The sequence below is a fragment of the Pezoporus flaviventris genome, unplaced genomic scaffold (assembly GCF_033815535.1).
Source record: "Pezoporus flaviventris isolate CSIRO_AGI_PZ_B2104156 unplaced genomic scaffold, CSIRO_AGI_Pfla_v1 ptg000216l, whole genome shotgun sequence".
Lineage (NCBI taxonomy): Eukaryota > Metazoa > Chordata > Aves > Psittaciformes > Psittacidae > Pezoporus > Pezoporus flaviventris.
Window position 1 is genome coordinate 97,239 of NW_026892764.1, and position 15,808 is coordinate 113,046.

The 15,808-nt window shown below is 53.7% G+C and overlaps 1 protein-coding gene across 6 annotated transcripts in view; it reads left to right on the plus strand.

Moving 5' to 3' along the window:
* The window catches only part of USP48 (ubiquitin specific peptidase 48), a 32,615-nt gene extending 17,614 nt beyond the window's left edge, over window positions 1–15,001 (plus strand). Inside the window, exons 13-27 of one of the 6 annotated variants that reach the window (XM_061442173.1) lie at window positions 302–416; window positions 604–734; window positions 2,064–2,135; window positions 5,909–6,033; window positions 6,168–6,290; window positions 8,085–8,146; window positions 8,626–8,736; window positions 9,426–9,556; window positions 9,741–9,847; window positions 11,970–12,074; window positions 12,489–12,644; window positions 12,851–12,976; window positions 13,388–13,436; window positions 14,419–14,445; window positions 14,556–15,001. In XM_061442173.1, the coding sequence (XP_061298157.1) occupies window positions 302–416; window positions 604–734; window positions 2,064–2,135; window positions 5,909–6,033; window positions 6,168–6,290; window positions 8,085–8,146; window positions 8,626–8,736; window positions 9,426–9,556; window positions 9,741–9,847; window positions 11,970–12,074; window positions 12,489–12,644; window positions 12,851–12,976; window positions 13,388–13,436; window positions 14,419–14,445; window positions 14,556–14,578 (1,463 nt within the window). In that variant the 3' untranslated portion in view covers window positions 14,579–15,001. Of the gene's footprint in view, window positions 1–301; window positions 417–603; window positions 735–2,063; window positions 2,136–5,908; window positions 6,034–6,167; window positions 6,291–8,084; window positions 8,147–8,625; window positions 8,737–9,425; window positions 9,557–9,740; window positions 9,848–11,969; window positions 12,075–12,488; window positions 12,645–12,850; window positions 12,977–13,387; window positions 13,437–14,418; window positions 14,446–14,555 lie in introns of those variants that run through there. The other 5 variants (XM_061442175.1, XM_061442174.1, XR_009741398.1 and 2 more) reach the window with 5 other exon arrangements.
* The last annotated feature ends 807 nt before the right edge of the window (window positions 15,002–15,808 follow it).

A 15,808-nucleotide genomic window follows, 5' to 3' on the forward strand; every position in this document is an offset into this window, starting at 1 on the left:
TGCCTTTTGGCTCCCCTGGCTGTGTGTTGGCATGCCCTGGCTAGCAGCTGGAATTGCAGACTGTTGGTACCGGAAGGCTGTGAAGCCAGCAGAACAGATCCCACCTCTGGAGTGTTTTGTGCTCATTTAACCTGCAAATGTGGCCTGATCTGGCAGTGACCCCAGGGCTCTCCTCATTTCCATGTGAAACCTCTGGTCTCGAGGCAGCATAGTTGGTACCTACGTGTCTGAGCACCTTCAAACCCGCCAGAAGCTCAGCCCTGTGTGTGATAAATCATGTTTCTTTCCCCTGTCACCCCAGTGAAAGCACTTTGCAAGGACTGCGTGGTGGAAAGGTGTCGAATCCTGCGGCTGAAGAACCGCTTAAATGAAGACTACAAAACCGTGACCAACCTGCTGAAGATCACAGTCAAGGGGTATGTAAGTCCTGATGCTATCTACTGTTGTCAAAGGGGGTTGAGAAGCGCTTAAATAGATCATAGAATCACAATGGTTTGGGTTGGAAGGGACCTTAAGATCATCCAGTTCCAACCCCTGCCATGGGCAGGGACACCTCCTACTAGAGATGTGATTTGTGTTGCCAGCGCTGTTGTCTCTCTGCAGGAATGACGGGTTCTGGGTTGGAAAAGCATCCTTGAGGAGCTGGCGTCAGCTGGCTCTGGAGCAGTTAAATGAGCAAGATGAAGACACGGAGCACAGTAATGGGAAAATGAATGGAAACGCACAAAGCAAAGGTAGTTGTGCTGCTGTGGACATCCACAGCCTGATACCTCTGATACCTCCTAACAAAAGACATGTTGGGTGCTCCTGTAGCTGTTTGTCTTTCCTTGTGTGAGTTGGGAGGAGAGGATAATAAAGCACATTAAAAAGCTCCTTCATTTAAGGAGCTTTTGATTTGATAAGCTTCAAAAGTGCTGGGTGATCTTCACACCCTGAGAAGATAAGTAGTTTTGTAGTTTTCCAAAGCTGTGTAAAATTGCCACCCCAGACCCATGATCTTTTCATCTGCTTTTATCTGAATGAGGGAGCCCAGGGGGTAAAGAAGCATGAAAATTACCTTGATGATGTTTATTGATGGTCTATGGATGAACAGCGTAGAGCAGCACTGGGAAAACACAGCCAAGGAGGAAAAAAAAACCTCTATTCTATACCCATATCATGAGTATTATGAGAATAGATGGGGATTTATTTGCCCTCTGCTCTTTAAACCTTTGGAAACTGGATATTTTGTTGAGCTTTTAGTGTCAGAACTGAGGGCAAGAAGCTTGCTTGAATGCAAGTGGAGATGATGGGCTGATGGCATTGATCTTGGGCTTGATGGCTCTGAGAGCACCACAGCCCTCTGATCATACCTGGTGCTGGTGGAGCACTCGGTGCAAAAAGGGTACTTGAGTTACCACTCCTCATTCCTCAGGGGCGGTTTCACAACAGGTCACAGCTCTGAGTAGTACATTTGAATTACTCACAAGCCTATGTGCTTGTCTGGCAGGTCGGTAGGGACCCTTACTAACAATGTACTATGTTTATGATGCTCCAGTTCAGGGGCCAACTGCATTACTGTGGAGCTTCAGTTCTTAACTATCGTTTATGGATTAATGTGGGGCTTGTCACCCCCTGGCAGGCTGCCCCTTGGTTTGTCAGGCAGCATCTGGTTTAGATCAGCATCCACAAGGCAAAGAGGGCACTGATGTTTGCCAGCAGGTTTCCGCTCCCTGCGCTCTCACCTAGCCCGTGTTTAGGTTAAACTCCAATCCCTGGGAGCAGGGAACCCCTGTGGTGTTTTAGCCCTAACAAATGTGTCCTTTGTAGTCTCACAAAGGGCAGGCTTGTGCTGCAGGCACTTCAAAGCACTCCTCCATGGGCTGTAGGCTGTAATCCCGCCTGCCTGGGGGCCACAGCAGTGGAGAACAGCAGATTTCCTTCCAAAGATTCCCTTGGGTTGAGGGTTTTGCCGCAATTTGGAAGGCAACCGCGCTCCTTTGCCCAAAGATTCTTCCTTTCTTAAGAGAGGAAACTGTGTGCAATCTTCATGGCTTGGGGTTTTTGTTGTTTCCTTTAATTAGATGAATCCAATGAAGAGAAGAGAGAGGAGGAAGAGGAGTTAAATTTTAATGAAGACATCGTTTGCCCACATGGTGAGTCTGTCCGGGGGATGGAGCTGAATGTTTCTGTTGTTGCCCACTGCTCAAGGCGTTGACCTTGTAGCCTTTGCTCCCTCGGAGGCCAGCACGAGTTGTTACTGCAGAAATGTGCTTAATTCTCATTTTCCTGGTGTTTCTTGACACTGAAACTTTATTTGCAAGTCAGCTGTCACCTTCCAGCCCAGATTTGGTAAGGCAGGGAAAAGGGTGTAAAGGCAGAGATGCTGCAGGAAGTGCTGGGCTGTGGAAGGGAGGATCTGTCAGTAACAAAGTCACAGAGAGCCAGAGATTCATGGAATGGTTTGGGTTGAAGGGAACTTAAAGCTCATCCAGCTCCAACCCCTGCCACGGGCAGGGACCCCTTCCACTAGAGCAGCTTGCTCCAAGCCCCTGTGTCCAACCTGGCCTTGAACACTGCCAGGGATGGGGCAGCCACAGCTTCTCTGGGCACCCTGTGCCAGCGCCTCAGCACCCTCACAGGGAAGAGCTTGTGCCTAAGAGCTCATCTCAGTCTCCCCTCTGGCAGGTTAAAGCCATTCCCCTTGGCCTGTCCCTACATCCCTTGTCCCAAGCCCCTCTCCAGCTTTCCTGCAGCCCCTTCAGGCACTGGAGCTGCTCTCAGGTCTCCCCTTGAGGAGCCTTCTCTTCTCCAGGCTGCCCCAGCCCAGCTCTCTCAGCCTGGCTCCAGAGCAGAGCTGCTCCAGCCCTCACAGCATCTCCATGGCCTCCTCTGGCCTCGCTCCAGCAGCTCCACGTCCCTCTTGTGCTGCTGCCCCAGAGCTGGATCAGGGCTGCAGGGGGGGTCTCCCCAGAGCACAGCAGAGGGGCAGGATCCCCTCCCTGAGCTGCTGCTCACACTCTGGGGGTGCAGCCCAGCACACAGGGGGGTTCTGGGCTCAAGCGCTCACTGAAGCCAGGTAATGGGGAGCTTCTCATTGACCAACACCCCCAGGTCCCTCTCCGCAGGACTCCTCTCAGTGCATTCTCAGCCCAGCCTGTGTTTGTGCTTGGGATTGCCCCAACCCAAGGGCAGGACCTTGCACTTGTCCTTGCTGAACTTCATGAGATCATGATGACGTGATGGAGCGAGAGCAGCGCCAAAGATCTGCAGCTGCTTGAAAGCTCTGAAAGCGTTTAGGAAGAAAACGTGGTGCAATCGGTCAAGGTGGGAGCTGAGAGCATCCATTTATCCTCTTGGTTCGCATGAAATCAGGAGCACTTACCTAACCTCTGTGGAAACAGGGGTTATCTGGGAGTGCTGAGGGTATTGACTTACCGACCTGCTGCTCTGGGTGTCTGTTTACATAAGGCTCTGCCCCAGCCTTGGTTGTTTTCCTATGTGACGGTTCATTAGCAACATCCTTGGCTACCCTGCTGTTTATATGGCCCTTTGCTAGCTCCTAAATTCCTCCCAGACATAACTCTCAGTAAGCTCCAGTTTGTAGGCATCGATTTCCTTGTTGGGAATGCTCCATCTTGTTCCTAGGAAGAAGGAAACCTGCCATAAATCAGCCACACACCTCCTGTCATCGAGGCTGAGCAAGGATGTCGAGTAATGGCTTGAGAAAGCCTCGGTTTAAGGTGGCTGAGCGCTTTGGCACGGCGTTTGCTGTTGTTCAGAGCTGTTATTCCCATTGCCACGAGGCTGCTCCCGTTAAATAAAAGCATTCAGCATCGTGGTGAAACATTGAATGTAGCCAGACATGACAAGAATAGGCCAGGAGGCCTCTGAACATGTTCTGGTGGTGAACTGCTACTTGATCTGTGACTTTGGGTCATATCAGAATGAGCACTATTAAATAAGGGGGCTGCTGGCAGGTCAGATTGCATCGTGTTGAGCTCACCCCAATTCCTCATGGAAAACAGACTTTCCACCTTTAAAATTCCCCTCTGGAGCCTATCAGCAAGTCTGTGGTCTCCATCCCATGGCTTTCATTTTGCTGTGGGGGAAATGCCTTGGTGGTAGGCCTGGGAAAGCCATTGCTTTATCCACGAGGTCTGGCTGGGCTCCAGCCGTGCCATCCCGGCGTTCCCTGCAGAAATCCCTTTGCATCCCTGCTGCAATTCCTCCCTCTCCAGTAACTGCCCAACCTCAGCAGATTAATTCCTTCCAGACACCAAGTGAGGAGCCCTTTGATGCCTGTGCCCAAAGCGTGTCCCTGGGTGGTGGGAGGGGGGTCACTGGTCAGGCTCCTCATCTCCCAGATGGCAAAGCACTTGTTGCCTGCACATCCACATCTGATTTCTCCCCCTCTTTTTGCTCAGCAGCAAATTAACCCATTCTCATGAACCATGCAGTGTCCAGGCACTAAGCTGGCCAAGCTGCTTTCCCCCCAGCCTTGGGCAGCAGCCTCCTTGTGTGGTAAAGCTGGGCCACTTGGTCACGTTTGCTGAAGACCAAGTGGCCATCGCCGCGGCGATGCGGTCCCGCCTGACTTTGTTTGTTAAGGAAAAGCAGGAGGGGAGCGTTGCTATTTTCTCCTCTTTAGGGCTGGCAGAAGTCCAGGAGTGAGGAAAGCCGCCGGGTCCAGGAGCCTGAGGAGCTGCCTGTAATGTTAAAGAAGGAGAAGGAGCCTTTTCTCCTCGTCTTCTTTCTGTAGCTCCTCAGGCTATAGAAAAGCGGATAATGAAGTGTTTGTGCCCTTGGCTGGACCCTGCTCAGCGCTGTGACTTTGCTGTTTTGCTTCCCTCTTGCTGCTGAAACCCACATTTAGGCCTGAATATTCCCATGCTGCATCCAAATCCGGTTTGCATCACAGCGTTGCAACTGCTCCTCTGCTTTGTCCCTGCAGCTTCCCAGCTGCTCTCCCATAGGGAGCTGCGGTTGTGCTTTCCCCTTGGACATCATCGTGTTGGATCCTCAAGCTTTCACCTTCTCCGGTCTTCCCAAGCCTTATTTGTCGACCAGAGCACGTGTTGTCACATGTACACACGGTGTCCAGATGTGTGGGTGTGAGCTTTCTGCTCCTGCTGTCCCTAAAGAAACGAGCACAAATGCTTCTTGTCCAGAGAAGCTGTGGCTGCCCCATCCCTGGCAGTGTTCAAGGCCGGGTTGGACACAGGGGCTTGGAGCAAGCTGCTCTAGTGGAAGGGGTCCCTGCCTGTGGCAGGGGTTGGAACTGGAGGAGCTTTAAGGTCCCTTCTGGGATTCTAGGATAAACCATTTGTGGGTTGTTTTGAGCTGCTTGAGCAGCAGGATAAATAACCTGCGTGGTCCGGGGGGTAGCTGGTAAACCTCTTTGTATCTTCACACCCATCCTTTCCAGTCCTGAGGTGCTTGGATAGGGCACATGAAGCCATCTGGGATCATACAGTGGTAGTCTTGGTTTTTCAAGGGTGAGGAAAGCACCTGGCTCCTGTTTGATGGGCCATGGGGTCACTGTGCAGCTCGGGAGGTGCAGTCCCCCTACAGATGCAGGTGTGGACAGCCAGGACCAGCACGCAGCAGCCCCGTGCCCTCTGCAGCATATCTGTGCTTTCCCTCATCTCTCTGACACCGCTTGTGTTTGATCAGCTGCTCGATTCCTGAGCTCTGGAATCTAGAGGATGTTTTCAGGAATTAAAGTCACTTTGGGTTATTTCCCTGTCTGAACAGGGAGACGATAAAGGAGTTGAAGGTGACTTTGTGTGTCGGTTGTGCTCTGGTTTGCTGACACGGTGTGTGAATCTCTTCCCCCACATCGATACCCTGCAGTCTCTTGGTCAGTGCTGCACCACGGCGTTGAGTGCTGGAGAGCAAAGCCCTTCTCTTGGCTCTGTCCCTGCAGGTGGCCTGTGCATATCCGAGAACGATCGCAGGGTGGTTTCCAAGGAAGCCTGGGAGAAACTCAAGCAATACTTTCCAAAGGCCCCTGAATTCCCAAACAACAAAGAGTGCTGTTCCCAGTGCAAGGTATTTGCCAAACAACCTCTTGTTGACTGTAAATACACGGTCGTGTTTCTGGGTCTGGTGTGACCCAGAAGGTAATGGCACATTTGATGGCAGTGAGGAGCTGAAGCTCTGCTGTTATTGACTCTTCCGTGCAGATCTTGGAGCGTGAAGGGGAGGAGAACGAAGCTCTGCATAAGATGATGGCCAGCGAGCAGAAGACTTCTCTCCAGAACCTGTTCCATGATAAATGCAGACCTTGCCTGGGCAGCTGGCCTCAGGTATGGGGACGAGGGCACCATAGCAGGGCTTGGGGGAGGGTTTTAAATGCTTTCATCCCTTCTAAGAGCATCTCTTTTGCCCGTGAGAGAGGCTGCTGGTACCCGCGAGCCCGTGCCAGCGGAGCTCACACGTGAGCTGTGCCGAGGTGTGATTTCCCCATCAGCTGTGCTGGCACAGAGCCCTGCTGAAGCTGCACGAGCTGCTCTCCTGTGCCAGCGGAGCTGTGGCTGGCCCACACTCAGCCAGATAAGCACCATCAATATTGCTGCTGTGGTTACATCCGCCCCTGCAAGGACTGCAGTGGTGTGGCTGGGCCGGTGGAGGCGGCTTTCGTGTGCAAGCCACATTGTGCTTGCTGCTGGTCAGACAGAATTCACGTGGGCTCCAGCACCTTCCTGCATCCCAACAGCTCAGGGGAGCGGCCCTAAATGCTGGAGCCCTGAAAATAGAAGTGATGGTCATGCAAGAGCAGGTCTTCCTATGGAGCTGGGCTGGGTGAGCCTGGGGAAGAGAAGGATCCTGAAGGGGAGACCTGAGAGCAGCTCCAGTGCCTGAAGGGGCTGCAGGAAAGCTGGAGAGGGGCTTGGGACAAGGGATGTAGGGACAGGCCAAGGGGAATGGCTTTAACCTGCCAGAGGGGAGACTGAGATGAGCTCTTAGGCAGAAGCTCTTCCCTGTGAGGGTGCTGAGGCGCTGGCACAGGGTGCCCAGAGAAGCTGTGGCTGCCCCATCCCTGGCAGTGTTCAAGGCCAGGTTGGACACAGGGGCTTGGAGCAAGCTGCTCTAGTGGAAGGGGTCCCTGCCTGTGCAGGGGTTGGAGCTGGATGAGCTTTAAGGTCCCTTCCAATCCAATCCAGGCTGGGGTTCAAAGACCTCTCGGACAAGCCTGGAGCTCTCCAGGGCTTTGAGGCCGCTCTAAAGACATGGCACAAGCCATTGGCTCCACGCCTGGGCTCCAGGACCTCTCACTGATTAATGGTTGGCACTGAGGTCCTGCCAAGGTCTTTGGCAGGTGCCTCGGTGGCTCCGACGTGCCAGGTCAGTTTGCTGCTCCCAGGTGCCTTCTCCAGCCAGGAGTTAATATGAAAGTCAATACAGGTCCATGTCTCAGAACTGAGGAACCTTAGAAGGGTTTAAATGGGAAGCACTAAGCTGGAGATGTGCCCGGTCCTGCTGGTGATGTTTAAGGGTTGGGTCTGGTTTTGAAGCTGGAGTAGGTGATGGAAAGCTGGAGCCCACCATGGGTCAGCTCAGAATAGGAAGGTCTCTCCAGGCAGTAAGGCTACATCCTCCATTCCCTTTGAATTTCCCAAGGGAGCCTGACAGAGAAGAGCTGAGGATCTTTCCCTCAAGCTTTCTGAGTTTTCCTGATCCAAAACAGTTGAGGTTTGGGGAGGAAAATAAGCAGAGTGGTTTAATGTGGAGGTGGAGAAGGGAGACTGAAACATCCCAGAGGTGCAGAGGAGTGTCTGCTTTAGCCCCTGAGAACAGTCTGGGGCTTCTTAGCTGCTGCAGGGGAAGTGCCTGTGTCCTGCTGTGAATTAGAGGTAATTGGATCTAAAGCTAAACTAACTCCGCAATAAACACCAGATTAGTAATGTAAGTGCTTAGTACTTGATCCCAAATTATTTAGCTTGGCTTTCCCAGCGCGCTTGGATGGAGTTGTCATGGTGAAGCCACTGAGGGCTGGAGGAGAATCACTGCAGAAAGCACTGAGCAGTCATCGCCTCTCTGTTGTGGGATTAATTAACAAAAGAGCCTTTCCCCCCCCCTCCCCTCCTTTTCCCCTCCAGGAGACAGATGAGCTGTACATCGTTTCGCAGTTCTTTGTGGAAGAGTGGAGGAAATTTGTCAGGTAACTTGGCTGGAGGGGGTTTTTTTTGGTGCTTTTTATTCCTGCCAATGGGTTTTGCTTTTGATTCCCGGTGCGGTGAGAGGTTACCTGCCGTTTCCCTGGGTGGGAACAAGGAAGCTGCTTTCTGCAGAGCTTGGATTAGTTGTAGTACGTTGGGAGGAACCTGCGTTTCCTTGTTTATCGTGTCTCAACCAGATGGTGGGATTAGATGGGAACCTGATTAGTTTGTTCGTCTGCATGGATCCCAGGCAGAGGTCACTGCTCAGTCCTGCTTCCACCGGCTGCTGCTGGAGATGGAAATCTCTGCAACTCACAGGCACGCAGATCTGATTTCCTCATCTGTAGTGCTTTCATATTCCCAGCTGGAATGCCTCCTGTAAACACTCACCTCTGATTCCTTCCTGGCTGCCTGCAGAGCTGTGGGGTTTGTGGGATAACCTGAACCGCGCTTTGCAAACCGCTTCCCTTTACCTGCGCAGGAGGCCAACGCGCTGCAGCCCCGTGTCCTCGGTAGGGAACAGCGCTCTCCTCTGCCCCCACGGAGGCCTCATGTTCACCTACGCTTCCATGACCAAAGAAGACTCCAAACTGTGAGTTTCTTCTCTTCATGTGGGTGCCTTTGAAGGGTGTTGTCATCCTGGGGAGCGTTCCCGGAGCTGCATTGAGCTGCAGCAGCATGAGGAGCAAATGCTTGTCCGTGAAGAAATTAACACATAAGCTTGCTCAGACCCTCCTCAGCCTTCATGCAAGGCAACACCTAAATAGTCAGAGCATGCTGGGTCAGGAGGAAAAAAGAGCTTACTTCAACTTGGCTGGTTCCTAACAATCAACTCCCCTGCCTTTGACCAGGGCATAGAAACATCCGGCTTCCTCACACTTTGCTTTCCATGGGGCTTGCCCCCCGGAGCGCTGGACACTGGGCTGGAGTTCATGCTCCGTAGCATTGCTTCTGCAGTGATGCAGCACTAAACGTAGCAGATCTTCCCCTCTCCTCTCCTTCTCCTCCTCCGTCCTCCCCCCCCCTGCCCAGTGTGATGGGAGCAGAGCAGCATCGCTAACAGCACCCTGGTGTTTGTCCCTGTTATCTTGGGTGTTCAGGCCCTCGTGTGTAGCTGGAGTTAATCTTGGGTGTTCAGGCCCTCGTGTGTAGCTGGAGTTAGGGATTGATTTTGGGATCTTTGCTTTCCTTAGCGAGACTAAAAGGAAGAGGGGAGGCTGTTGGGGAGCTCAGGGCTTGGCTTTTCCATGTCATAAAGCACATTCTTGTTCCTTTGCACAGTATAGCTCTGATATGGCCCAGCGAGTGGGAGCGGATTCAAAAACTCTTTGTTGTGGATCACGTCATCAAAATCACCCGGACAGCAGCGCCCGGGGCGGACCCCGAGGGTGCCCTTTACACCTCTGAGCCCCGTGAGTGCACGTTCTGCTGCTCCCTGGGCTCTGTTCTGTGCCAGCTCTCTGGGCAGGGGCCTAAAGGCTCAGATCTAAGGGGATGGGTGGTAAACGTGGAGCTTGGCGGATGCTCTGAGTTACTGGGCTGGGATCTCCAAGGAGCTGAAGCAATGAAGTGCATTTTACCTTTGTGCCTCCCCAGAGCTCTGTCCGGAGTGCAGAGAAGGGCTGTTGTGCCAACAGCAACGGGACTTGCGTGAGTACACCCAGGCAACCATCTACATCCATAAAGTGGTGGATAATAAGAAGGTACGGGCTCTCCTTGCTCCTCCTGGCTCTGTTTCACTGCACAGGAACTGTGCTGAGCATCCACAGAAGGATCCAGACATGGTGGCGAGGCAGCTGCCATGGCCTGCTGCGTCCCCATGGGGCTGGGACCTGCTGGGGGGGACAGTGGTGGTGGTGGGCTGCTCTCTGCAGGCAGGAAGCACCCAGCTCTGCAGCTCCTATCGCTTTGGCCCAAACAGCAGATGGGAAAGCTCTGTCTGTAGCTGCTCTGACAGTTTGGCCTCCTCCAGGTTTCCTTTTGCCAAAGAGACTCCTTTGCATTACGGGGTTATCTTTGTGGATGTGTCCAGCTTGGGTTATTTTACGCGCTGGTGTAGCCATTTCTATCTTCATAATGGTCTTCCCAGGCTCTACCTGTTCTCCTCCCCCTCCAGTATTTGTTGTTTCCTTTCCTAGTTGCTTGTGACATTTATTCCTAGATAGAAATGAACTCTTAACCTCCGTGCTGAGGAAGTAGCAGCAAAGGTGGAGATGGGGTTCAGGATCCCTTCTGAAGCTAGGAATTGTCTCTGCTTTGCTGGGGCCTTTAAGAATCAGTATCAGGTCTAGAATTGGCACCCAAAAGCTGGTTACAGTAAGTCTTCCTCCTTAGGGCTTTGTTTGTGCTTTAAGGGGGAAATCAAGGCTCATGGGCAAGCTCAGCTAAAGGTGTTCCTGCATGTCCCTGCCAGTGTAAGGGAGGAGCTGGAGCCCAGAGAACTGCAGGTTGGTGGAGGCTGGATGGTTTCTGCCGTGGTTTTGAGCTGTAGAGCACACAGCACGGCCTCAAGCCTTTCAGTGCATTAAGGAGGCCGACAAAAAGCCTGGAGAGGGGCTATGGACAAGGGCCTGGAGGGACAGGCCAAGGGGAATGGCTTTAACCTGCCCGTGGGGAGACTGAGATGAGCTCTTAGGCAGAAGCTCTTCCCTGGGAGGGTGCTGAGGCGCTGGCACAGGGTGCCCAGAGAAGCTGTGGCTGCCCCATCCCTGGCAGTGTTCAAGGGCAGGTTGGACACAGGGGCTTGGAGCAAGCTGCTCTAGTGGAAGGTGTCCCTGCCCATGGCAGGGGTTGGAACTGGAGGAACTTTAAGGTCCCTTCCAACCCAAACCACTCTGATTCCATGATTCATCAGCTCTGGGTTTTCAGCCTGGCTCGGGGCTGCATCCCGAGGCTGTATCTTGGCTCTGGTGCAGAGGAGGGTTGATGGCTTGGTTTTTTCCCCTGGTGCTGGGCAGGATGGAGCTCACACGTGGGGCTGGCAAACAAGAGGCAGCTTTTCTTTGCTGAGCAGCTGGAGTTGGAGAGAGGGGAGGAGAGTTCTGCAAGAGCAGAGCCAGGCAGCGCTTCCATCCCATTGCCCCTGCTGCAGCCGTGTAAAATCAATGCAGGGCAGCACTGCTGGAATCCGGGCTCTGGGGAGGCTCTGGCTGCTGCTGGATGTGTGGGAGCTGGGATTGCATCGTTAACTGTAAATACATTGATGGAGAAGTGAGCTCTCGGGCTCCTGTGTGGAGCACACCATCCCCAGGGCTCCTGCAATCCCCAGCTCCAGCCAAAGCCGGGATGGGAATTCTCATCTGGCAGATCCGTGCCTCCTGGAGTGACCTGCGTGGGGCTGAGCAGCCTCTTGATTTATATGTTTGTGTAAATTATTTAGATTTCATTTACTTACAACCTCCAGACCCATAAATGATGGTGCTGAGTGCCTCTGTGGGTCTGCTGCAGGGCTGGAGGAGTGTCTGATTCGTGGATAATACTCCTTTCTCTGGGTAAGGGCTTTCATAATACACTTAGATGAACCAGAGAGGCAGCCAGCTAATGGCAAAGAAATCAGTCCAGGCCCCTGGAGACTTTCCCTTTGCCTGGAGAGGAGGGAAGGTCCTGAGCAGCAGGAAGCACCTGCAGTTCAATGGAGAAGCTTGTTCTGAATCCCCCCGTGGTTCAGTGCAGATGGGGAGGGGTGGAGAAGACTTTGCAGAGCACGTGGAGCAAGCTCCCATGTTCTTCCTGCTCTGTCTCAGCTCCTGGGGCCGAGCGGGCATGTGAGAGGCTTTGGGGTGATGCTGTCGGGTTAGTTACAGAGAATGGTTTTTATGACTTCAGGTCATGAAGGACGCTGCTCCGGAGCTGAACGTGAGCAGCTCAGAAGCGGAAGAGGACAGGGAGGAAAACAAACCAGAGGGGGAGCAAGACCCAGATTTTAACCAGGTAGAGATCGAAACCACCACCAGGTCCCTTGGGTCGCGCGTAGTCCCCTCGAGTCAGCATGGTGGGACAGCCCCTTCCTCCTCCCTTAACCACGAGCAGGCCAAAACCGGTGTCTAAAACTCATTTCAAGGGTGGCACCACACCACTGAGTTGTTTCGGAGGGACCAGGTACTGATGGTGACTCCTGTGCTTGGAGTGTAGGAGCAGGAACCGAGGCTTCAAGGCAAATCCCTTGCTCCTCTTGATCCTTGCACGCTTCAGTCTGCTTTCCAAGGGGCTTTGCAGCACTCTGTGCCTTCCCTCGCATGACCAACTCGCCCGAAACACAGGCTGGGGCATGGGGAGGTTGTGCTTTTCCCTCTAATCCCACCCTTAGGTTCCTGCTATTTTGATTCTCTTCCCTCTTGCTCCTAGACCAACGGCGGAGCGAAGCGCCAGAAGATCTCGCACCAGAGCTACATCCCTTACCAAAAACAAGGCATCCGGCGAAGCACCCGGCACCGCAAGGTCCGAGGGGAGAAAGCACTGCTCGTGTCTGCTAACCAGACCCTGAAGGAGCTGAAAATCCAGGTAAGGGGGTTTTCCTCGATGGAACAGAGGAGGAAAACACAGCATCAAGGAGCGCCTGGCCGGGAAGAGGGGATGGAGGGAAGGAGCATAACGGCCTGCAGGGCACGGGAAGGCACGTGTTGCTCTTGTGGATGTGTTCTTGTGCAGCTCAGCAGTGCGGTGTTTCCCTCAGCACCCAGTGAGCCTGTCTCATTGTGTTGGCACAGATCATGCATGCATTTTCAGTTGCTCCCTTCGACCAGAACTTGTCCATCGACGGGAAGATGCTGAGCGACGACACGGCGACGCTGGGCAGCCTGGGAGTCATCCCCGAGTCCGTCATCTTGTTGAAGGTAACGTGAGGCTGGGGCTGCTCAAACTGAGCCAGATAACACAGAGACCCGAGCTGGGGTTTTGTGCATCCAAAGGGAAAAGCCTTGTGGTGCGGGTGGAAGCTGCTGGGGGATAGATGTGCCCACCCGTGGCTGCTCGGTGGCTTGGTTCCATGAGGTCCTTCTTCTCAGAGGAGGAAAAGCCACTTTGCTTTAGCTTGTTTGTTTAAAGAGCATCTCTCAGGTGGCCTTTGCTGCTGAGCTGTGTGTGTCCCAGCCCGAAATATGGCTAAATTAGGGAGTGAGTCCTCCCCTCTTGTTCCCAGATGGTTTTGGGGCAAGAGAGCTGGTCCCTGCTCCCCCCGAGCAGGGCTGTGAGCTTCCACATAAGGTTGATTCCTCATTAATCCCCTGCTCCACTTTGTTTTCCAGGCTGATGAACCCATTGCAGATTATGCAGCAATGGACGACGTTATGCAAGGTGAGGGGTGGGGGGCACCTTGGAAGCTTTGGGGTTCAAGGAAGGCACCTCACCACTGGGATGAGGGAGAGGGGTTGGTGGGCAAAGGTTGTGTTGGGTTTGGGTTGAAAATGGAGGTGCTGAAGCTTTGTTTTGCAAGGCTGGGGCAAGCTCAGGCAGAAACATAGACTGGGGTGAGACTGCACTGAGAGGAGTCCTGGGGAGAAGGACCTGGGGGTGTTGGTCAATGAGAAGCTCCCCATGACCTGGCTTCAGTGAGCGCTTGAGCCCAGAACCCCCCCCCCCCGTGTGCTGGGCTGCACCCCCAGAGCGTGAGCAGCAGCTCAGGGAGGGGATCCTGCCCCTCTGCTGTGCTCTGGGGAGACCCCCCTGCAGCCCTGATCCAGCTCTGGGGCAGCAGCACAAGAGGGACCTGGAGCTGCTGGAGCGAGGCCAGAGGAGGCCATGGAGATGCTGCGAGGGCTGGAGCAGCTCTGCTCTGGAGCCAGGCTGAGAGAGCTGGGCTGGGGCAGCCTGGACAAGAGAAGGCTCCTGAAGGGGAGACCTGAGAGCAGCTCCAGTGCCTGAAGGGGCTGCAGGAAAGCTGGAGAGGGGCTTGGGACAAGGGATGTAGGGACAGGCCAAGGGGAATGGCTTTAACCTGCCAGAGGGGAGACTGAGATGAGCTCTTAGGCAGAAGCTCTTCCCTGTGAGGGTGCTGAGGCGCTGGCACAGGGTGCCCAGAGAAGCTGTGGCTGCCCCATCCCTGGCAGTGTTCAAGGCCAGGTTGGACACAGGGGCTTGGAGCAAGCTGCTCTAGTGGAAGGGGTCCCTGCCCGTGGCAGGGGTTGGAGCTGGATGAGCTTTAAGGTCCCTTCAACCCAACCCATTCCATGACTCCACAATGTCAGTGCCCACAGGAGGTTCAGTGGTAGAAAAGATCCTTTAAGAAACAGCTGCTGGGAAGGTTGCTAACACGGTGCCTTTTCCTTTCCCTCCCCAGTTTGTATGCCTGAAGAAGGATTTAAAGGTGAGTTTGGGGGTTGGCTTTCCCTTCCCCATTCATTTAAGCCCACGCTCCCTTCATCATCTCCATCCTGTGACCATCATCACCTCTTGCTGGTTGTTTCTCCTCCTCAGGGACTGGTTTACTTGGCCACTGATGGTTTCCTAAGCCTTGGCAACAGAGGCACAACCGGAAGAGAAGAGGATTTTGACATGGGTAGGGCATTAAAACAGAGCAGGTGGACACAGGACTGAACTCTTTGACTCTTCCAGAAGGCAGAATCCCATTCGGAAGTGACTGCCCCCCCCCAAAGAAATCAAAATGCCTTATGTCAAAGCAGATTGCACTGGAGGACGCCCTGCCCTGGCGCCAGCGGGGCCCTCTTTGGGGTTTCATCCAGCCCCGGCTCAGCCCCACGTGGTGTTGTCTGCAGAGGGTCCTGATCCCATCCAACAACCCCTTCCTTGATCCGTTCTCGAGGAACTCTTTAGGCGCAACCTGCTTCTTCCGGATAATCCTGTCTTTGATCCGCTCGTACTCGTTCCGTGCCGCATGGAAGTAAAGGAATTGTTACTTGTGAGGAATGTCTGGCTCCTTCCCACACCGAATCTTCGTTTCTTTCACCCAAAACCCCCCTTTGGGTCCTGCCGCCGGGGCCCGGGAATGGCCCAAAGCTCCGATGGGCTCCGATAACCGCTGGATCCGCGTGAAGTGGGGGGGATTTGGGCAACGTTTGGGTGGTTTTGTGACTTCTGAGAGCAGCTTTTTTCCCCTCGGACCAAGGGGCCCCAGCGCGTGCCGTGTTTCCCATGGGAAGAGGCGTTCTTTTCCCCTCCTCTGCCCTCATTGTGTCAGGAATGCACTAATAAATACGATTGGTTTTCACACCTGTAGCTCCCAGGAGGCTCCCTCCCCATTCCCTGCCGGTTCCGCTCAACTAGAGCTGCCCATTCCCAAGCCCATTCCCGGCCTCAGGGAGCCATGGAACTCGAGAAGGTGATTTTGGGGGGAGCAGTGTGGACCCGTGGAGCCTTTCCCGAGGTAAAGACAGGGCAGGAATTCAGCGTGCTGAAGCTGCTCCATCCTCCAGGAGCTTTCCTCCTTCCCCCACTGAAGCCCACGCTTGTGTACATATTCCTTGGAAATTCCATATGGGTTTTTTTTTTCCCCATTTGCTGTTATTTTGCCCTGTTTTTTTACCTTCTCAACATTCTGGAGCTTGTGACAATGCAGAATTGAACCTCTCACCCCGGTGGGAAGGGAGGAGCTGGATCCATGTTTCTGTATGCGACAGATGTGCTGCGGGTACAAGACATGATCAAAGGCCCAAATTCCTGTTGTATCTGTTATTTCCAAGCATTATCCCATTAAAATCGTGGTTTGAGCT